General features: G+C 45.0%; 1 protein-coding gene across 1 annotated transcript; it reads right to left on the bottom strand.

The window, feature by feature from the left end:
* Window positions 1-962: 962 nt before the first annotated feature.
* LOC111971236 (cilia- and flagella-associated protein 57-like) lies at window positions 963-23,374 on the bottom strand. The gene is given in 22 exon segments (XM_070446244.1): window positions 963-1,612; window positions 1,615-1,662; window positions 3,332-3,458; window positions 3,704-3,847; window positions 3,935-4,069; window positions 4,237-4,353; window positions 4,997-5,140; window positions 6,559-6,717; window positions 7,486-7,659; window positions 10,895-11,085; window positions 11,311-11,404; window positions 15,490-15,645; window positions 15,936-16,097; window positions 17,855-18,028; window positions 19,773-19,985; window positions 20,330-20,443; window positions 20,564-20,729; window positions 21,191-21,483; window positions 21,696-21,852; window positions 22,174-22,436; window positions 22,660-22,973; window positions 23,187-23,374. Coding segments are annotated over 22 exon segments (3,843 nt in total). The 5' UTR covers window positions 23,344-23,374; the 3' UTR covers window positions 963-1,271.
* Window positions 23,375-23,401: the final 27 nt, after the last annotated feature.

The raw sequence follows: 23,401 nt of genomic DNA, 5'->3' as shown, positions 1-23,401 counted from the left end.
AAAAAGGCTACTGACAAGCCTATAAAATATTGAATCAATATGGTGAAAACTGTTTTTGATGAACAATACCCAACAATGTCCATTGTTCTTGTTAATGAATAGTTTGTCATAAAACTTTCATAATTTCCAGTCTGACACAATGACTTATTGATTTGATCCACCCTGACAAGAAAAGCCTCCATTCACTTTTGAAAATTCCAATGGGCCCATCTCATAAAAAAAAATATATAAAAACTCAAATAGGAATTGTTCTACTTTTTATTTCCAAGTTGCTTTAAAAAAATGCCATTAATGATTACTTCTGCTAAAAGGCACTTTAAATATGTAAACATTTTCTATAAATTCATTTTACTACGATGTGGAGGTCTTATACTGCATGGGTCTGTGTGTTGGGTGAATGGTAGTGGTGGTGAGGAGGTTATGTATTGGTTTGGAGGGTGGGTAGCTTGGAGGTGGATGGGGTCTGTAGGGGTGGTAGTGGTGGTTATGTGTTGGTTTGGAGGGAGGGTAGCTTGGCAGGGGAGGGGGGTCTGTAGGGGTGGTGGTGGTGGTTATGTGTTGGTTTGGAGGGAGGGTAGCTTGGCAGTGGGAGGGGGTCTGTAGGGGTGGTGGTGGTAGTTATGTGTTGGTTTGGAGGGAGGGTAGCTTGGCAGGGGAGGGGGGTCGGTAGGGGTGGTAGTGGTGGTTTATGTGTTGGTTTGGAGGAGGGTAGCTTGGAGGTGGATGGGGTCTGTAGGGGTGGTAGTGGTGGTTATGTGTTGGTTTGGAGGGAGGGTAGCTTGGCAGGGGAGGGGGGCTGTAGGGGTGGTGGTGTGGTTATGTGTTGGTTTGGAGGGAGGGTAGCTTGGCAGGGGAGGGGGTCTGTAGGGTGGTGGCGGTGGTTATGTGTTGGTTTGGAGGGACGGTAGCTTGGCAGGGAGGGGGGTCTGTAGGGGTGGTGGCGGTGTTATGTGTTGGTTTGGAGGGACGGTAGCTTGGCAGGGGAGGGGGTCTGTAGGGGTGGTGGTGGTAGTTATATGTTGGTTTGGAGGGAGGGTAGCTTGGCAGGGGAGGGGTGGCTGTAGGGGTGGTGGTGGTGGTTATGTGTTGGTTTGGAGGAGGGTAGCTTGGAGGTGGATGGGGTCTGTAGGGGTGGTGGTGGTTATGTATTGGTTTGGAGGGAGGGTAGCTTGGCGGTGGATGGGGGTTAGTAGAGGTGGTGGTGTGGTTATGTGTTTGTTTGGAGGGAGGGTAGCTTGGCGGTGGATAGGGGTCTGTAGGGGTGGTGGTGGTTATGTATTGGTTTGGAGGGAGGGTAGCTTGGCAGGGAGGGGGTCTGTAGAGGTGGTAGTGGTGGTTATGTGTTGGTTTGGAGGGAGGGTAGCTTGCAGTGAGGTGGGTCTGTAGGGGTGGTGGTGGTGGTTATGTGTTGGTTTGGAGGGAGGGTAGCTTGGCGGTGGAGGGGGTCTGTAGGGGGGTGGTGGTGTGGTGGTTATGTGTTGGTTGGAGGGGGGTAGCTTGGCGGTGGAGGGGGGTCTGTAGGGGTGTGTCTTCATCAGGACCTGGATCTCCTCTCTCAGTCTCTGGATCTCCAGGCGCTGCAGCTGGATGATGCGGTCCCCTTCGTCCTCCTCTTCAGACGGACCACCATGTTACTGGGGTTGGCCCTGGGAGACCGCAGGGCTGGGTATAGGGACCAAATACAGAGTGAGATCATGCAGGAGTTACTTTATAGGGAAGTAGAAGTAGACCAATAGGACTTTACCCTAAATTTAGGATTTACCCCAAACAACATATGCCTTCTTGGAATGAAACAGTAACAGACACCCACTTCTAAAGCACTTACAGTTGAAGTCGGAAGTTTACATACACCTTAGCCAAATACATTTAAACTCAGTTTTTCACAATTCCTGACATTTAATCCTAGTAAAAATTCCCTGTCTTAGGTCAGTTAGGATCACCACTTTATTTTAACAATGTGAAATGTCAGAATAATAGTAGAGAGAATGATTTATTTCAGCTTTTATTTCTTTCATCACATTCCAGTGGGTCAGAAGTTTACATACACTCAATTAGTATTTGGTAGCATTGCCTTTAAATTGTATAACTTGGGTCAAACGTTTCGGGTAGCCTTCCACAAGCCTCCCACAATAATACCTCATGATGCCATCTATTTTGTGACGTGTACATGTCCTCCTGCAGCAAAGCACCCCCACAACATGATGCTGCCACCCCCGTGCTTCACGGTTGGGATAGTGTTCTTCGGCTTGCAAGCATCCCCCTTTCTCCTCCAAACATAACAATGGTCATTATGGCCAAACAGTTCTATTTTTGTTTCATCAGACCAGAGGACATTTCTCCAAAAAGTACGATATTTGTCCTCATGTGCAGTTGCAAACCGTAGTCTGGCTTTTTTATTGCGGGTTGGAGCAGTGGCTTCTTCCTTGCTAAGCAGCCTTTCAGGTTATGTCGATATAGGACTCGTTTTACTGTGGATATAGATACTTTTGTACCCCTTTCTTCCAGCATCTTCACAAGGTCCTTTGCTGTTGTTCTGGGATTGATTGCACTGTTCATCTCTAGGAGACAGAACGTGTCTCCTTCCTGAGCGGTATGACGGGCTGCGTGTCCCATGGTATTTATACTTGCAAACTATTGTTTGTACATATGAACGTGGTACCTTCAGGCGTTTGGAAATTGCTCCCAAGGATGAACCAGACTTGTGGAGGTCTACAATTTTTTTTCTGAGGTCTTAGCTGATTTCTTTTGATTTTCCCATGATGTCAAAAAGAAAAGAGCACTGAGTTTGAAGGTAGCCTTGAAATTCATCCACAGGTACACCTCCAATTGACTGAAATTATGTCAATTAGCCTATCAGAAGCTTCTAAAGCCATGACATAATTTTCTTGGACATTTTCCAAAGCTGTTTAAAGGCACAGTCAACTTAGTGTATGTAAACTTCTGACCCACTGGAATTGTGATACAGTTAATTATAAGTGAAATAATCTGTCTGTAAACAATTGTTGGAAAAATTACTTGTGTCATGCACAAAGTAGATGTCCTAACCGACTTGCCAAAACTATAGTTTGTTAACAAGAAATGTGTGGAGTGGTTGAAAAACTAGCCTTAATGACTCCAACATAAGTGAATGTAAACTTCTGGATTCAACTGTATATGAATATAAATGTTATTATAGACTATTCACACAGTGACACCCAGTGGCTAGAAATATGAACGCTCTACTTCAAAGAAAAGTTAAGGGAACTTAACTCAACCAATATTTCCAATGAGTAGAAAGCTGCACTCTATTCTCTTTACTGTAAATCAGAGAGATGAGAGAGAAAGAGGTCACCTTTGAGTGTGTTGGTCTGCGTCAGGCCCTTCTTTCCCACCAGACTCTTGTAGTCATGGACCTGGGAACGCACCAGATGCAGCTGCCGCCGCAGGTCATTGACCTCACTGATCAGAGTCACGTTCTCCTGTAGCAACCAATCAATTATCCAATTAAGCAATCAAGTAATCCAGTCAGTCCGTCAATTAGTCCGTCTGTCTGTCTGTCAGCCAGTCAAGGACTACGACACTAAAACGACAAGCCTAGCTTTAGGGTGTCTTATAAATGGGAATGAAACCAAATCCACAAATCATGTGAAAATAGTTTTGAGCACACAGACACACTTATCCACCTACTCCAATAGTAATTTCTGAAAAGTCTCGTCTCTGTCACCTGCATGATCTTGACGTTGTCAGCATGGTGGACCACGCTGTCTTGGGCCAGCTTCCTCTTCAGGGACGCCACGTTCCTCTCCAGGTGCTCCCTTTGCCGAGCGTACTCCCTCTGGACGTTTGCGTCCACACTACTTTTATCCAGCTGAGAGACATGAAGAGCAGCCATTTAAAAACGTGTATTCATTCACTACTTCTTAACAGGAACACACGGTAGCCAACGCTGTCTCACCACGTCACTCTGCTGTGCGTAGCGGTCGTACAGGTCTCTGATGCTGTCCTTCAGCCTCTTGGGCTCTTGGATGAACCCCACACAGTTATGGAGGTCCGTCTTGAACCTGCGTACCAGGGCCTCCACATCTCTCACCTGAGAAGGAGAAGAGAGGAAAAGTGAGGGATGGAGGTGAGACTGTGGGTGAAGATCGTGGACTTGTCAGACAAATTGGGTGACACTGACAGCCGGACAAAGATAAAGGCACAAATGTAAACGTATGGACCTCTCTCTCTCTCTGTCGCTACGTATACAGTACACACCTTCTGCAGGCCCTTGTGCATTTCCTTGTCAGTCGTGGTGAGTTTGAGCTTCAGCTCAGCGATGTCCAGCTCCCCCTGAGTGTTCTTCTTGTGGAAGGTATCCAGCTCCTCCTCCATCTACAAATCACCGGAAGCCAATAGCCTTTTTACATCGTTTTTAAAAATACATTTAGCAGACACTCTTATCCAGAGCAACTCAGTTAGTCATCTAAAGATAGCTAGACGAGACAGCCACATTATCACAGTCATGGTAAGTCATTTTTTTTCTCGCATTAAGTAGTTATGTGTAAAGTCAGTGCTAGTAGGAAAATACAAGTGTGAGTGTAGTTAGAGTGTAGAGTGTGTGTGTGTGTGTGTGGGGGGGGGGGGGCATAGCTTTGATCTCCATATTCTCCACTCTCTCCCACCTCCCTCTCTCACACAGCTGATCTATAGGACTCATCTAAACCCTGATCAACCCTAAATCGATATGGACCCCAGTGCTCATTTCCATGTAGATGAAAAGGGCCTGAAGTTGGCAGGCGCTTTCAAAAAGTATCAATGATGACAAGTTCAAAAGTAGGAACTGATTTTTTTTCTGTGAATATTGAATTCTCATTCTAATCAAAGAGACATTTCAGTTAGCCTACTGTGGACAACCGCCGATAGAATGTATGTATTCAAGGGACATTTCAGCGATGGTTTTCAACTATTTCAAAAATGGCAGTTATCCCGTTAAAGAGCTGATAAAGGAGGAAGAAGAGAAGCGATCTCGTTTTACCTCGTGGATCTGCTCCTTCATCTCCTTGATATCATTCTCTCTGGGCTCTATTTGTTTCTTCAGTTCTTTGATCTTGTAGTCCAGGACAAATTTAAACTTCTCCAGCTCCTGGTTCTTCTTCTTCAGATCATAGATGCATTTCTCCTACAGTACACATGAACAGGACAAGACTTTAGCCTGGTCCCAGATCTGTTTGTGCTCTCTTGCCAACTCATTGTCACACAACAACAATAGGAGTTGGTGAGAAAGCATAAATAGGCTTCAGATCTCTGTATAAAGTTTGTATTCACACGAACAGACTACACATTTAACAGCCATGAGATTTTTATAGTCACTTTTTTTTAAAGTTCAATTATTTTCACGGTCCTCTTCCAAACTTTGATATCCCATGAAATTGAAAGGAAATGTCATTTTGTATAGGTAGTTCAACAATAAAAGCCCTTTGGTGATCCAAATCTAAATGTTCGGCTTAACTTCTGGGCAGCACCTCTTAATGTTCAAATGTATTATCGTTAGAGACGAGCGAGCAAACCAGACAAGAGAGCGTAGGAACAACAGATGCCAAGGTTATTGCCGCTGAGTGTGAATCTTTATTCATGAAGAGGAAGGTGTTTCAACTGAACTGGGTGGATCCTCTTTTGATGCAGAACCATTTTGTTCGAATTTACTCCCTGTCCAATTAGCTGTTTGAAACCGTTTAATCTTGTGTGTGTGTGTGTGCGTACGTGCGTGTATGTGTGTGTGCGTACGTGCGTGTATGTGTGTGTGTGTAGGGGGGTGATCTTTTCATAGGACAGCATCTGTGACATTTACACACTAATTAAGTTTCCCTGTATGCACAAAGAGAGCCAACAGAGAGAGATGCAAATGCCTTCCTCCCCTGTCTACCCCTCATAACACTGATGGTAAAATATGTACATGCTCTTTAAGGGAAATAACACGCTACAGTGTCTCACACATCAATAGCGCTAACAGCAGCATGCGTGTTGTCAAGGAGGTTTTACGCATTGACACGTGTTGTGCATGCATGTGTGCATGCCTGCGTGCATGTGTGTGCACCTATGCACGTACGCGTTTGTGCGTTCGTGCTCATAGAGCAGGTGTCTGAGTGGGACTAGTCATTAGTGGACCTTCACTTCTCAAGGCTCAGTGCTGTTTTGCGCTGAGGGGGGAGGAGTCTTACAGTCACCTTGCCTGGTGTGATGCATGACACCGGGACTCAGTCAGGATGAATGGCTGGGGGAGAGGAAACTTTTTGATGGACAATCTATGGTAGCGTATGAGTTGATTGTGTTTGATTCTGAGAGACGGGCATTAGAACAAATTGAACTGGAACACAATCATACCAGTAGATCTCCATTATACAAAACAGACTGTTTTCCTTCCTCAGTGTTTTAACAGTTTCAGTGACGTCCAGTCACCTTCCATGTTTCTGCATACCTTGGAGGCAAACCAATATTTTCTTCCTCGCTGCTTTTGGAACAAAACTAACACTCTCCTTTCCTCGGCATCTTGCTGTACCCCCTCACCCTTTGCACCCCTCACCCCAGCCACTCACGCACCTTGTCTTGGATGGTCTCGTCCCTCTCCTGGATCGCTTTCTTCAGAGCCAGGATGTCCTTTTCCAAGGACTTGACGATGGCCTGTAGCTTCTGCTGCTCCAACTTCATCCTCTCCATCTCCACGTTGCTGTTGTCTATATCCTTCTGCAGGCTGCTGAACTGCAGTATATGTGTGTGTGTGTGTGTGTGAGGGAGGGAGGGGTAGAAGGGAGAGGAGGAAAATGTCATCATAACTCATTGTCCCTTACACAATGGTCATATTCTTTATAGCTTCCATAACCCATAATAAGGCCTCCACATCCAAAACCATATTGGATAGTACAAATTGCCAGACTTGATCTAGGAAGAAAGGGAAGGAGACAAAAAAAGACAGAGAGAAGAAAAGACAACAGATAGACAGAATGGGACCAGGTGTATAGGACGGCTGAATATGCAGAGTATCTGATTCAACATCATCCATTTCCATTAAAGTGATCCCTGGGATATTGAGTGAGCATGCAGAGGGAGCGCATTAGAGCCTAATTGTGGACAGACGGACATGCCCTGCTTGCAGTCTGATTGGCTGTAATTATGATCTACCACGCCTGCAGGCTGGGAGAGAAGAGCTGACTGGGAGGTGTGATGAAAAGGCAGGCAGGGGCTAGATGGGAGAGGGTTGAGTGGGGCGTGTAGGATGGGATGGGACTTGGAAGCAAAGTAGGGGTGGATCTTGCATCCTCCCGTTCTCTCCCCACTTCCTTCTCAAAATATCAGAGGAAAGCGAGGAGAGCATTGGAGAAGATCTGAGGAGAGGAGCCTCTGATCTTCTCCTCCAATGCTCTCCTCTTATCCCTCTGATGTCCTGAGAAGAAGGCAAGAGGACAAAAGGAATCAAGGAAACTTTTGAGAGAGATTGGAGGAGTGGGGGTGAGAAGATCATGTCTCTACCTTCTTCTTCATGATGCCGGTGTCTCTCTTCATGCGCATGTTGGTCTCCCTCTCGTCCCTCAGCCACTTCTCGTAGCGGATCCTGATGTCCTGGATCTCCCTGTCTCCATCCTCCTCCATCTGCTTCCTGCTCTCCTCAAACTCCCTCGCCTGGATACGAGACTCCTCCTGACACTACAGAGGGTAGGGAGGGAGCGAGAAATAAGTGGGAGATGGTAGAACAAGCTTCCATCGGACACTAGGACAGCAGAGTCTCGGTTCATCTTTCGAAAACATCTGAAACCCTACCCTCTTCAAAGAGTAACTTAAATATTCCCACAGCACCCCCCCCCCCCCCCCCTCACCCCCACAAAAAATAAACAACACCCTTGCCTTTCGTGTACTAACACTTGACTTTGTCCTACTAGTACTGATTTTGCTGATCGCTACTTTATTAAAAAAATACTGAGATGTGGTTGTCTCACCTAGCTACACTATACAGTATATATAAAAGCATGTAGACACCCCTTCAAATGAGTGGATTTGGCTATTTCAGCCACACCGGCTGCTGACAGGTGTATAAAATCGAGCACACAGCCATGCAATCTCCATAGACAAACACTGGCAGTAGAATGGCCTTACTCCGTGAATTTCAACGTGGCACCGTCACAGGATGCCACCTTTCCAACAAGTCAGTTCGTCAAATCTCTGCCCTGCTAGTGCTGTTATTGTGAAGTGGAAACATCTAGGAGAAACGAAGCGAAGTGGTAGGCCACACGAGCTCACAGGATGGGACCGCTGAGTGCTGAAGCGTGTAGCGCGTACCTCGTCTGTCCTCGGTTGCAACACTCACTACCGAGTTCAAAACTGCCTCTGGGAGCAATATCAGCAAAATAACTGTTTGTCGGGAGCTTCGTGAAATGGGTTCCCATGCCACACACAAGTCTAAGATCACCATGCGCAATGCCAAGCGTTGGCTGGAGTGGTGTAAAGCTCACCGCCATTGGACTCTGGAGCAGTGGAAACACGTTCTCTGCAGTGATTAATCACGCTTCACCATCTGGCAGTCCGACGGACAAATCTGTGTTTGGCGGATGCCAGGAGAACGCTAACTGCCCTAATGCATAGTGCCAAATGTAAAGTTTGGTGGAGGAGGAATAATGGTCTGTGGCTGTTTTCATGGTTCAGGCTAGGCCCCTTAGTTCCAGTGAATGGAAATCTTAACACTACAGCATACAATGACATTCAACGGTTCTGTGCTTTCAACTATGTGGCAACAGTTTGGGAAAGGCCCTTTCCTGTTTAAGCATGACAATGCCCCCATGCACAAAGCGAGGTCCACACAGAAATGGTTTGTTGAGATTGGTGTGAAAGACTGGCCTGCACAGAGCCCTGACCACAACCCCATCAAACACCTTTGGGATGAATTGGAACGCCGACTGTGAGCCAGGCCTAATCGCCCAACATCAGTGCCCGACCTCACTAATGATCTTGTAGCTGAATGGAAGCAAGTCCCCGAAGCAATGTTCCAACATCTAGTTGAAATGCATCCCAGAAGAGTGGAGGCTGTTATAGCAGCAAAGGGGGACAATCTCCATATTAATGCCCATGATTTCGGAATGAGATGTTTGACGAGCAGGTGTCCACATACTTTTGGTCATGTAGTGTATCTTAAGATGAAACGCACTAACTGCTAGTCGCTCTGGATAATAAAAATTGATAGAGAAAGAAAAATGGAAGGCGAAAGAGGTAGCAAATAACAAGGCAAGATATATGGGAAGAGTTAAGTTGAAGAGAAGGAATGAGACACAGAGAAAGAGAGAGGTGAAAGGATAGAGAGTGAGATAAAGATGGTATGAACGGGAGCTCTGCCTCACAACACAGACAGAGGTTAGGTCATCCTAGCATGGCATCTGTGAAGATGGATAATCCCATCGTTGGGTGTTTGTTTATGCACCTTTAGTACAGCCTCAATTATCCCAGTCAGGACTAGGCTACTGAGATTCTCTCTCTCTCTCTCTCTCTCTCTCTCTCTCTCTCTCTCTCTCTCTCTCTCTCTCTCTCTAAATAATAAGGTGATTATGCAGGCCCTGTGGAGAGCTACAAAGGGGAACTTTGAGTCAATGGTAGAAGGTTGGGAAGGCCAAATTATGTGTGTTTAGTCAACAGTATACTTCTCCATCTACTATTTAGATGGAGGTAGTTCAACCAGAGCGACTTACAGTAAAGAGAGAGTCCATACATTTCTATTCTGGTCCCCCGTGGGAATTGAACCCACAACCCTGGCGTTGCAAGCGCCATGCTCTACCAACTGAGCCACAAGGGACGATGAAAGAAACTGTCAGAGTACTTGAGCAGAATATAAACTGTTGAACTGAAACTTCTCACTCCGAATGGCCCTGTTCTAGAAAGAACTTTACTGGAGAAAACACATGAACTGGGGTCATTCTTACATGAGAAGTCTCGTTTTGCTACTTTCTCTCAGTGATATGGCCGCTCTTTGCACTTTCTTTTTTAATCTAGAGTGGTCGGTATCTCAGGTCGGTATCTCAGCGCAAACCCATGCCGTGGATTTCTATTCTGCTCTCTACAGTGCGGAAGACTGTGACTCTGTGTGCACTGCACAGTTCCTTCAAGGACTTCCTAAACTGGGCCCTGAGCAGAGAGCTGCTTTGGACATTACTCTGCAGGAACTGTCCATTGCAGTTATGCAGATCTCCTCTGGCCTCCCTGGTATTGATGGTTTGCCATCAGACTTTTTACAAATATTTCTGGGAATGTATTGGGTGGGGGCGAATGAAGTGTTCTGTGAATCCTTTCAGGAGGGTTCTCTTCCAGTGTCTTGTCAACTTGCTGTGCTTTCGTGATTATTTCTTGAGTATGACATCTGAGGGCTAAATGGTAATGTGATGTATTGTAGTGTGGGGTCTTTAATATTCTCTCTCTCTCTCTCTCTCTCTCTCTCTCTCTCAGAATGAAATAATGAGGTGGTTATGCAGGCCCAGTGTTGCGCCCCCACACATACCCCACCCCTCTCCCCACGCCCGCCACTCACACCCCCATTAGCAATGATGGGAGTTGATTTCCTTAAAGATTACGCAGACATCCTCGATGGAGAACCTGGTGCTCCGATATTCATTTGTCTCTTCGCTTCCAATCAGTGTCACAGCAGGGAGAAGAGGAGAACGAGAGGACAGAAGGGAGGGTGAAGGTTGCCGCTAAATGCCTGACTAGACTACATCGCCTTGAAGTAAGGCCAGGAGTTTTTCCGGACCACATGATCTGACCAGGGAGAACTCTGGGCACTAACCCGAAGTTATTCCTGGTGAGGGGAAAAAACAGAACCTTATCTGTGAGGACACTATATAAAGCCGCAAATCCCACCTCCAAACGTCCCCATACAACCCCTTGACATACTAGTATCCACAACCTGCTCCAGCACCAGTAGTTTCTCCTGCATCTTTCCGTCGTAGTAGAGGGTGAGCTCCTCCAGGGCAGCAGTCTTGCTCTCGTCCATCTGCTGCAGCTGCTTTTCGTAGTCCTGCTGCATCTGCTGAGACTTGAACAGCAGCTCCTGGTACTTCTCATATTCCAGCATCAGCTTCTGACTGTTGGCCGATTCTAGGGGAACGCAGAGAGAGACAGAGAGGATATCCAATGAGGACCCTGGATCAAACACAGTCAATGCTATTATGTGCTGCTGTCAATGTACACACTGCAATGGGAGTCATTCAAGTCTCATTCAAGTCTCTTAACTCCAAACTTAAAGGTCACTTTTGTTTTCTTCTGAAAGACGGACAAGAACTGAGAATAGCATAGAATAGAACAGAATAGAACAGAACTTACCCATATCCTGCAGCTCTTTGGAGTGTTTCTCCACGACCTCGAACATGGTCTCCTGATTAGCTACCTCCATATTGTCTCTCTCCGTCTTCAGGATCTGACAGGAGAGATGGAGAGAGGGATGAAGAAAGGTGGAGAGCGAGAGGGATATCTCTGCACATGCACCTCACTGAGGTGTTCGCCAGCCCAGCCAGAGCCACTTTCAATTCTCATTTCCATGTATCGATCTAGCAGTAGCTCTTATCAAGGCCGACTCTTACAGGGCAAAGTACACTCAGTGCATACCATAATGAGAGCTGAACACTTTTGAAAGTCAAACCGTGTTAAAAGTATTATACTGAGCTACAAGCTTAGAAAAAAAGGTGCTAAGTAGAACCATAAAGGGTTCTTCGTTTTGTTACTTTTTGGTGCTTGGTAGAACCATTTGCAGAAGGTTCTACCTAGAATGTTCTTTATAATCAACCAATCATTGTACATGCAAAAACATAGATATTTAAACAAACTATTCTGAAAATCACCCTTCATTAGCGCATGCTGTGAAATATGATGTATGGTTCTATGTAGAACCCTTCTTGCCTTACGAAGAATTATCAAAGAACCCTTTCCTCCAAAAACGGTTCTTAGGATGTTAAAGGTTCTAGGTAGAACCCTTTGCCTTCCAAAACCGGTTCTTGCAAGAACTCTATCCCCCCACAAAGAACCCTTTTGGGACCCTTTTTTTCTAAGACTGTACAGTACAGTAAACAGACTCAGAGTTATTTGGTACAAGGTAGATGTCGGGGAGACCAGGGGCAATTGAGACCACTTGAACTCGCCAGTCACTTTTTTTAATATAAGGACAGTACAGTACATCTGTCTAAGTAACAGTAGCTGGGGTCAAATGTAACTTCTAAAAAATAAACCAAATACATTCACTTAACTTAAAAAACACTAATGTTTATGAATTATCATAGACATAAGTAATGCTTTTGAAATAAATATGATTATTTATATGTACGCCCACAGAAATACTACAGTTTACTATAGAATACCACAGTACTTACTATAGAAATCTTTAGTAAACTGTAGAATACTATACTACACCCTGCAATATCCCTCAATCATGTCAGTGGAGGGTGCTGAGTGGAGAACGGCTCATAATAATATCCGGAACGTAGCAAACTGTAGTATACTGTAGAGCAGGTATTCCCAAACTGGGGAGTACATTTATATTTTCCAACAGGGCTATACATTTGGGTGAGTTCTTTTTCTCGCCTGAGTAGCCTCGTTTCACTGACAAAAATAAAATGAAACCATCTAGTGTTCAGCGAAATAACAACACAATGTCAAATACAGGAAGCCAAGTCAAATAATTAAAATCCAATCACATTAACCGTTACTCTCTCGCAGACATTTAGAAACGAAACATGACAATTTGAAAAATAAGCCACTGGAGTTTGAGTAGTAAGACATGTATAAAAGCAACAGATACCATTAATAAGAAGGGGCTAGAAGCGTCTTATATGGTGAGCTACCGAGTGGCTAGGACACCCAAGCCCCATACTATTGTGCAGGACTTCATTTTTCCTGCTACCGCGGATATGCTGGAACAATGCTGAAGGAAAAGGCCAAAAAAACTATACAGACAATGCCTTCATCAAACAACACTGTTTCACGATGCATCAGTGATATGGCAGGAGATGTTTGAAACAATTACTGCTTCGCATACAAGCCAGTGAATTATGTGCGTTACAGCTGGATAAGTCAACAGACGTGGCGGGCCTGGTACAGCTTCTGGTATATGTCCGTTACATTCATGGGGGCTCAATTAAGGAAGACATCCTCTTCTGGAAATCAGGACAACATGATAGGATATTTTTTAAAGTACTGGACACCTTTGTGACATCAAATGGACTTTGGTGGTCAAGATGTGTTGGTATCTGTACTGATGGCGCAAAAACCATCACAGGGAGACATAGTGGAGTGGTAACGCACGTGCAAGCAGTTGCTCCCGACGCTGCAGCATCCACTGAGAGGCTCTTGCTGCCAAGGGAATGCCTGACAGCTTGAAAAACGTTTTGGACACTACAGTGAAAATTGTTAATTTTGTTAAAGCAAGGCCCCTGAACTCTCGTGTATTTTCTGCATTATGCAATGATATGGGCAGCAACCATGTAACGCTTTTACAACATACAGAAGTGCGCTGGTTATCAAGGGGCAAAGTATTGACATGTTTTTTTTAAATTGAGAGACAAGCTTAAAGTTTTCTTTACTGACCATAATTTTCACTTGTCTGACCGCTTGGATGATAACGAGTTTCTCACACGACTGACCTATCTGGGTAATGTTTTTTCTCACCTGAATGATCTGAATCTAGGATTACAGGGACTCTCCGCAACTATATTCAATGTGCGGGACAAAATTGAGGCTATGATCGAGAAGTTGGAGCTCTTTTCTGTCTGCATTAACAAGGACAATACACAGGTCTTTCCATCGTTGTATGATTTCTTATGTGCAAATGAACTCAAGCTTATGGACAATGTCAAATGTGATATAGTGAACAATTTCGCAGGTGCACAATTTCGCAGGAACTTTCCCGAAACGGACGACACAGACAACTGGATTTGTTATCCCTTTCATGCCCTGCCTCCAGTCCACTTACTGATATCTGAACAAGAGAGCCTCATCGAAATTGAATTTAATCAGAAGCCACTGGCAGATTTCTGGATAGGGCTGCGCTCAGAGTTTCTTGCCGTGGCAAATCGCGCTGTTAAGACACTGATGCCCTTTGCAACCACGTTCCTATGTGAGAGTGGATTCTCGGCCCTCACTAGCATGAAAACTGAATACAGGCACAGACTGTGTGTGGAAAATGATTTAAGACTGATGTCACGACTTCTACCGAAGTCGGTTCCTCTCCTTGTTCGGGCGGTGTTCGGCGGTCGACATCACCGGTCTTCTTGCCATCGACGATCCATTTTTCATTTTCCATTTGTTTTGTCTTGTTTTCCCACACACCTGGTTTTCATTTCCGTGTTGTGTATTTAACCCTCTGTTCCCCCCATGTCTTTGTGTGGTATTGTTTGTTTGTAAGTGCTTGTGCACATGTTGACTGGTGCGAGTCGGGTTTAGTACCCAAGCTGTTATTTTCTTGATGCCGTTGGTTTTGGAATTAAACTGCTCTGGCTATTACCTAGATCTGCTCTACTGCGTCTGACTTCCCTGCCACCAGTTACGCACCCCTTACAACTGAGACTCTCTCCAATACAACCCAACATTGCAGAGTTATGTGCATCCTTTCAAGCACACCCTTCTCATTAACCTGTGGTGAGTTATTCACCATTTTTGATGAACAAATATGGTTTTATATGTAATGGCTAAACAAAGAGCAAAATTATTTATTATTATTGTATTATTATTTGTGCCCTGGTCCTATAATAGTTCTTTGTCACTTCCCACGAGCCGGGTTGTGACAAAAACTCACACTCATTCTTATATTTAATAAATATATTGTATATTGTGTGTGTGTGGCAGGCTTACAATGATGGCAAAAAACAACATTTGAGAGTGCGCTGACGCTGGTGCTAGAGGGGGTTGAGGTACGGAACTATAAAAAGTTTGGGAACCACTGCTGTAGAGTATACTGTAAATACTACAGTATTATCCACACAAAAAACATTGTAGTAACTACTACAGTAATGTCCGCAAAAATACTACAGTCAACACTAATCCACAAAACCACTACACTTTTTAATCTATTGTAAATACTACAGTATTTCATTTGCATATACCCTGCCCATTACCCTCCCCTATATCCTAATTTGTGCCACACTATGCCATATATTGTGTTCCCTACAGGTTATAGAAAAGAGCATGAATGAATTGAATCAAATTGATGAGTACTATCATGCCTGCTCTCGTTCTCCCTCCCTGGCGCCCTCGCTGCTCATCATTACGCACACTTGTCACCATCGTTACGCGTATCTGTCTGTTTCTCAGTTTGATCGCCGTGTCAGCTTTACTTTAGTTATGTTTCCCCTGTCCAGACGCTGTCCTTGTTTGTTTCATGTCGGTTATTTATTAAAATGTTCACTCCCTGTACTTGCTTCTCGTCTGTCCTCAGAAGTACTTTATTTTATTTATTATTTAGTTAAGTTGTTTGAGGTAGGTAACTGATTGTGTTTGAAGCCCTGTCTGTCTCACCTGTATGTTGGTCTTGAGTGACTCCATCTGCCGAACAAAATTAGTTGACAGCTCCTTGGTCTTTTCGTTGTAGTTCATGTCCTTCAGACGGAGCTGGTACTCATTCTCCATCTTCAGCTCCTCCATACGTGTCTTCAGCTCTAACATCACCTGGTTCTATTATAGGAGGAGAGGAGGTAGTGAGGGAGAGAATGAGCGAGGGAGAAGGTAGAGTGAGAGAAGAAAAGTAGTAGCAGTGAAGTGAAGCGAGTGTGAGAAGAGAGAAAAGGAGGCATGAGAGCAGGGGAGGAGAGGGGGGAAGAGTAGAGGACAGGAGGACAGGGATAATGTGATTAATCAGGTGAGAGTAGGAGTGACCATGGCCCTCACAAACCTACAATAATGGAACACACCCAACCCATGTATCACATCAGTGTAATGCTCCAAAAATCCCCATGGTGGGCTACCTTCTCCTCCAGGTCTGACTTGGTGATGAGGATCTCCTCAGCGTAGGTGATCTCCTTGTCTCTCTTCAGGCCGCGGCACTCCTTGTCTATGATCTTCCAGATGAGCAGACAGCCGTCCTCAGATACCGTCAGCAGGTACTGGTCATCAAAAGTGATCACCATCTGAACACAGAGAGGACACACACTTCAACACCTTCGTTCAGTGCATTCGGAAAGTATTCAGACCCCTTGACTTTTTACACATTTTGTTACGTTACAGCCTTATTCTTAAATGGACTAAATACAACTTTTCCTCATCAATCTACACACAATACCTCATAATGACAAAGCAAAAGGCGATTAGACATTTTTTTAAACTGAAATTGAGCTCAGGTGCATCTTGTTTCCATTGATCATCCTTAAGATGTTTCTACAACTTTATTGGAGTCCACCTGTAGTAAATTCAATTGATTGGACAAGATTTGGAAAAGGTACACATCTGTCTATTTAAGGTCCCACAGTTGACAGGGGAAGGGTACCAAAACATTTTTACAGCATTGAAGGTCCCCAAGAACACAGTGGCCTCCATCGTTCTTAAATGGAAGAAGTTTGGAACCACCAAGACTCATCCTAGAGCTGGCCGCCCGGCCATACTGAGCAATCAGGGGAGAAGGGTCTTGGTCAGGTAGGTGACCAAGAACCAGATGGTCACTTTGACAGAGCTCCAGAGTTCCTCTGTGAAGATGGGAGAACCTTCCAGAAGGACAACCATCTCTGCAGCACTCCACCAATCAGGTCTTTATGATAGAGTAGCCAGACGGAAGCCACTCCTCAGGAAAAGGCACATGCCAGCCCGCTTAGATTTTGCCAAAAGGCACCTGAAGACTCTCAGACCGTGAGAAACAAGATTCTCTGGTCTGATGAAACCAAGACTGAACTCTTTGAACTGAATGCCAAGCATCACGTCTGGAGGAAACCTGGCACCATCCCTACGGTGAAGCATGGTGGTGGCAGCATCATGCTATGGGGATGTTTTTCAGCGGCAGGGACTGGGAGACTAGTCAGGATCGAGGGAAAGATGAACAGAGCAAAGTACAGAGAGATCTTTGATGAAAACCTTCTCCAGAGCGCTCAGGACCTCAGACTGGAGTGAAGGTTCACCTTCCAACAGGACAATGACCCTAAGCACACAGCCAAGACAACGCAGGAGTGGCTTCGGGACAAGTCTCTGAATGTCCTTGAGTGGCCCAGCTAGAGCCCGGACTTGAACCCGTTCGAACATTTCTGGAGAGACCTGAAAATAGCTGTGTAGCGACGCTCCCCATCCAACCTGACAGAGCTTGAGAGGATCTGCAGAGAAGAATGGGAGAAACTCGCCAAATACAGGTGTGCCAAGCTTGTATCGTCATACCCAAGAAGACTCAAGGCTGTAATCGCTGCTAAAGGTGTTTCAACAAAGTACTGAGTAAAGGGTCTGAATACTTATGTAACTGTGATATTTCAGTGTTACATTTTTTATACAGTTGCAAAAAATTCAAAAAAACTGTTTTTGCTTTGTCATTATGGGGTATTGTGTATAGATTGATGAGGGAAGAAAACATTTGAATCAATTTTAGAATAAGGCTGTTACGTAACAAAATGTGGAAAAAGTCAAGGTGTCTGAATACTTTCCCGAATGTACTCAAATCAATGGCCTTTGCCATCAATCTTGAATTCAGCGCGTCATCAAAAATCAAATCAAGTCAAATTTGATTTGTCATATACACCTATTTAGCAGATGTTATTTCGGTATGTAGCGAAATGCTTGTAAAACAGGTTGTGTGTGTTTTTGTGTTGTTGTGGTTCATTACACTGTAATCGCTCAAATTGTCCTGCGTGGTGTAGTATTCCATTGCAATGCACAGTATTTGACTGTTTTGTGAAGGTATTGCAAGTCGTACCTTGGTGACAGGTGAAGAGTGGGCCTGGTACTCGATCCAGTCCTTCTGGGTGGACAGGGGGTACTTGATGGCCCTGATGGTTCCGATGGAGGTCCCAGTGAAGAGCGTGCGCCCAGAACGGGACATAGCGATGGTGGTGTAAGCCACATCTTCAGCGGGCACTTCACGTAGGATCTGACAGAGAGAGAGAAGGGACAACCAGGGGATGAGGACACAGTGGATGTGCATTTAAAGGCTACCAATTTTTTTTTTACTGAACCTTTATTTAACCAGGAAAAGCCCATATAAAGGCTACCATATAAAGGGTCCTATCAAGGGATGGCAAGAAACAAATGCAGCAGAGGTAAAGCGTTGTTAACATTCATGCATAACATTAGCGTTATTATGCCAGCCTCATCCAGGAGTGTACATGTACATTTTTAAGACGAGCTTTGTTACCCCGAGGGACTAATTTATTGAAGTGGATATTCTGTCAGGGAAAGTTGTTTACTTCACCAACACTTGGAATGCAAATAGCCTAATGGGGAAGGATGAAGGCATCCAACATCCCACAAAACCACTGATCTATTCAGGACTGGATAAAACTCTTCCAAATTGAGATGTTTATGATTGTTGTGGGTTTTTCTCTCCAAGCTCCAGCAGCCCAGAATAACTCAAAGGGCCTCTGTCTGACGGACTCTATCCTCTTTCCTGATTATTTTCATAGACTGTCAGAAAGATGGCCGTCACTCAAGGATGAGAAGAAGTGACAACAGAGTGTGAATTTAATCAACTCTCTGGCCCCAGTCATTATGACGGAGAGGGAAACACTATTTATTTCCCTTTCAGAACTTCACTTCACACAGCTGGAAACTGACACCATCAAAAAATGTAATGAAGAGTTAAGGGAAATAAAATATTAACTCCAAACAGTCAGCATAGTACCGCTCTCGAGGGAAACTTCTGCATAGTAAGAATAAGAAGATACTTTAGAACTGGCTAATAAGTTCTAACTGCACCCCTCAATTATTAAAACCATCTTATAGCTAATATTATAGCCAGATCCTCAAAATGTTCAACAGCTGCACCATCGAGAGCATCCTGACTGGTTGCATCACCGCCTGGTATGGAAACTGCTTGGCATCTGACCGTAAGGCGCTACAGAGGGTAGTGCCTGGGGCCAAGCTTCCAGACATCCAGGACCTATATACTAGGTGGTGTCAGAGGAAGGCCCCAAAAAATGTCAAAGACTCCAGTCACGGCAAGAAGTACCGGAGCGCCAAGTCTAGGACCAAAAGGCTCCTTAACAGCTTCTACCCCTAAGCCATAAGACTGCTGAAAAATTAATCAAATGGCCACCCGGACTATTTACATTGACACCACCCCCATTTGTTTTTACACTGCTGCTACTCGCTGTTTATTATCTACGCAGTCACTTTACAAATTACCTCGACTAACCTGTACCCCCGCACATTGACTCGGTACCGGTACCCCCTGTATATAGCCTGGTTATTGTTATGTAATTTTCTTGTGTTACTTCTTGATTTTATTTTTTTACTTTAGGTTATTTAATAAATATTTTCTTAACTCTATTTCTTGAACTGCATTGTTGGATAAGGGCTTGTAAGTAAGCATTTCACGGTAAGGTCTACACCTGTTGTATTCGGCGCATGTGAATTTTTTTGTTGTTGATTTGATTACAAGAAAAACCTTATATAATTTTATAGCATCATTATAACTGACTATATCTCAAAACTAATACGCAGTGGTCAGAGTATCTGACATTTCAATAAGATTAAATCTAATGTTTTACATCAGCAGTTGTCAAGAAAGGCTTTACAGTAACCCACCCTAGACCCCAAAGAGCAAGCAAAGCAGAAGGAACATACAGGAAAAACTCCCTAGAGGGAAGAAACATGTAACTTTTTTGCGGTCTCACTTGACAGGCCTGGATCTCTTTCAGGGTACAATCGGTCCCCACGGCGAAGATAGTCTTGGCGTCAGGGGAGATGGTGACGCTGGTGTAGCTGCAGGACTTGAGGACGCTCTCCGATTCCCGCTTGCCGGTCAGGGTGTTCCACTCGTACACAGCCCCCTCCATACCACACGACACCAGCCTGCTGTCATCACCACTCCAGGCTATGGAGCGCACCTGTAGATGGAGACAGGCGAGCCTCAAACAAAATACCCACTTGCGGTCACGTTATCTCTGCGACCCTGAGTGTTTCGAGCCAGGTGAACTGACCAGGAAAAACTTAAAGCTATAACTAGGGCCAAACGTTTTTCCTGGTCAGGTCACATGGCCAGGAACTGTTGGCCTGAGGTGAGGCCTACTGGAACTGTGGTTGGTCAAGCGGCCGCCAGATGTGGGCGAGAAAATATGCCGGAGGCAGGCTGCTAGCGGCCTAGTTGGAGCTTGCTAGCTAGGGTCTTACTCTCTGATGATAAACCCCACCGTAAACCATCAGTGACCTCCCCCAGTGTACCATTCCTAACCTTCCCATTGTGTCCTTTGAGGTTGAGGACGTTCTCGAACGTGGTGGTGGAGTAGATGTGGATGATGTTTCCATTGACCGCAGCAAACAGGTGTCCTCCGTGACTGAAGGCACACTGAAAGGAAACACAGTACACTGCAAGAGCTGGAATAGCTAGAAATCAATGTTTGAGTACCAGTGATGTTCAGCTATCTACAATGAGGCACTGTTGGGACTGAGAACTCTTCGTTCTGACCTCTCTACAGGCTCGCACGGTGAACTCCTTGAAGGTCCTGACGTCGTCTATGAGCAGGTTCATAAGTCGCAGCTTGTCAGAGAAGCCAACCATGACAAACAGGCCAAACGGGTGGAGGGCGATGCTGAACGCCTCCTCCTGGAACTCCTTATACAGCTCGAGGGTGCTGGGGGGGAACGGAAAGGGAGACAGACCTAATAAAGGGCTTAAAGAACAGACCTAACAAAGGCTTTAAAAAATAGACCTAATATAGGCTTTAAAGAACAGACCTAATATAGGCTTTAAAGAACATACCTAATATAGGCTCTAAAAACAGAGCTAATATAGGCTCTAAAAACATGTAATATAGGCTCTAAAAACAGACCTAATATAGGCTCTAAAAACAGACCTAATATAGGCTCTAAAAACAGACCTAATATAGGCTCTAAAAACAGACCTAATATAGGCTCTAGAAAACCTAACAGCCAGCTAAGAAATGTTTTTTTCTCAGATATACTGTAACTACCATTCAGTGTCTAAAACAACAAAGGAGCTGAGTTAATCATCACAGGCTGGGACACTGTATAGACTTGACATAAACTCCAGAAAATCTGTATTAAAAGGGATTGTGAAACCCGCAGCTCTTACTTGGTCTCAACATTCCAAATGCGTACAGACTGGTCCAGGGAGCAGGTGGCGATGATGGGCTTGCGGATGCAGATGGACAGGCCGGTGATAGCCCCAGAGTGGAAAGAGTGGGAAAGGAACTCAAACTGGACCTGCTCCCCCTTGCTCATCTCAGCAGAGGACAGGGTGATACTGTAGAGCTGACCACGATCTGTGCTGGTCACTACTGTCTCCTCTGATGGACTGATGACCAGAGAGACTATCTGCTGCTGCTCTGCATGGCTGGGATCGTGACTGCACTGGTCTGGGGGGATCTGAATGGAACACATACATGAATACACACACACACATATACATGCACACCCAACACAGTTACATTAATACAAACACACAAGCATAAATACAAAGGCAGAGACATTATCAGAAACCTCTTTACAAATAGTCTGTTTGTACAGAAGGTGCTTAGATTTGCAGTATACAGCTCGCTTGAGTGATTGTTATAGTTTGGTGAAATAAATTCTGTCACCCTGATCTCCCTGGTCTTCCTGTAGTTGTCCTTGTCGTCGGTTCTCTCAAACAGATACACAGTCCCAGGACCGGCCGAGCAGGCAAAGCCTTTCGAGTAAGCTGTGATGGCCGTAACCCGTGGCAACTGAGGGGTCTCTTCATCATTTCCCTCTGCACTGTAAAACATTTTATTTGTATTATTATTAGAATTTTTTACGGCATTAGGAGGGTAACATACAGACGTTTCGGCTTTCACCTTCTTAGGTGTGCAGGTAAAAAGAAACACAGCAGGCATGGAAATTGTGTGACATCTGTTCTGTGCCCTGTGCAATGAAAGAAGTTGCCCAAACTGGACTCTAACTGCCTCTGTGGTATGATATCCAAGAGCACTTTAGATTGGTCTAGCTTTCCTAAACAGCTAATTTGGTAACATTTTATTTCATGGTAGATAGGTAGGTTATTACTGTGTCAGCACAAGTCTCTCTCCTTATGCCCACCTGTCTGGGTCCTGTGACATGGTGGTCTTGGTGGTCACACTCATGTCCCATCGGAGGTCTCCAGACTCAAACACCATCAGCCTGCCTGCTTCTGTCCCTGCAATCACCCTCTCCTCAGACATCCAGGCATGGGATAGGAAGTTATGGGTCTCTTGCTTATGGAAGGTGGACTGCTTCAGAACCCCCTCTGCATAGCGGAACAGCTTGAAGACTCCATTCCCACTCACACAGATCTGGGTGTTGTCGTATGGGTTCAAGCTGACCTGGAAACATAATACACTCTTTGGAAAAAGGGTTCCAAAAGGGTTCATCGGCTTCCATTTTTACATTTACATTTTAGGGCAGAACAGACTTTGGGAAACCCTGCCTTATCTATGGAAAAATAACACTGCTATTTTGAATGAACACGCGGATCATTCCACATCACCATTTCCTTGCCAAGGACTCTTCCCTGGCCCCAATAACAAGAGAGCAGTCCGACATCACCTGGTTGACTGGATTAGCGGCCACAGTGGTCTTCACCATGGCCATGACCTTCTGCTTCTCCCACATCCAGTAGAAAAGGGTGTAGTCTGGCGCTCCTGACTGGCCAATGAAGTACTTGGAGTCGGTGGAGAAGGCCATGGAGACAAACTCCTGGACATGGATGTCCCCTCCATTCAGCACCTTCCTCTTCCGGCTCTGCTCGTGCTGCAGGTCGTACACCGTAATGGTGGCCCTCTCTCCACGCTCCGACACCGCCAGGTAGCGGCGGTTTGAGCTGATAGCCAGGGCATACATTCCCTGACTCCTCTCCAAACCTAAGGAGCAAAATCAAAGATGAATCACAAAGACAACATAACTGGAAGTTGGATATCTTTAACAGGTGCAACAAAAAAATGATGGCAGGTTTAAATTTGTCTATGAATAGATTTCAGAGAAAGTGATGTAGTGTCAGAGACATTAAACAACTATAAAACACCCTGTGACCCTAGCCATATTGTTGTACTCCTGAGATGTGAGCATGCAGATACCTGGGATGAACCTCTGCCATTTCTGATCAATGTTATAACGAACACAGTTGTTCCCGGATGGGAAGATGACAGTCTGCTCATCAAAGTAGAAGAGGTTATTGGCCACGCCCCTCTGCAAACCAAAGCTGTAGTGGCACTGGGCCACCACTGCAGACATCAGAGTGTTGTCAAATCAAAGCTGTAGACTAAAATCTGCCAGTGAAAGGACAGAAGAA

This window comes from Salvelinus sp. IW2-2015, linkage group LG13 (genome assembly GCF_002910315.2).
Source record: "Salvelinus sp. IW2-2015 linkage group LG13, ASM291031v2, whole genome shotgun sequence".
Lineage (NCBI taxonomy): Eukaryota > Metazoa > Chordata > Actinopteri > Salmoniformes > Salmonidae > Salvelinus > Salvelinus sp. IW2-2015.
Note: the sequence above shows the minus strand (reverse complement) of the source record. Positions and strands in the feature narration are given on the sequence as shown.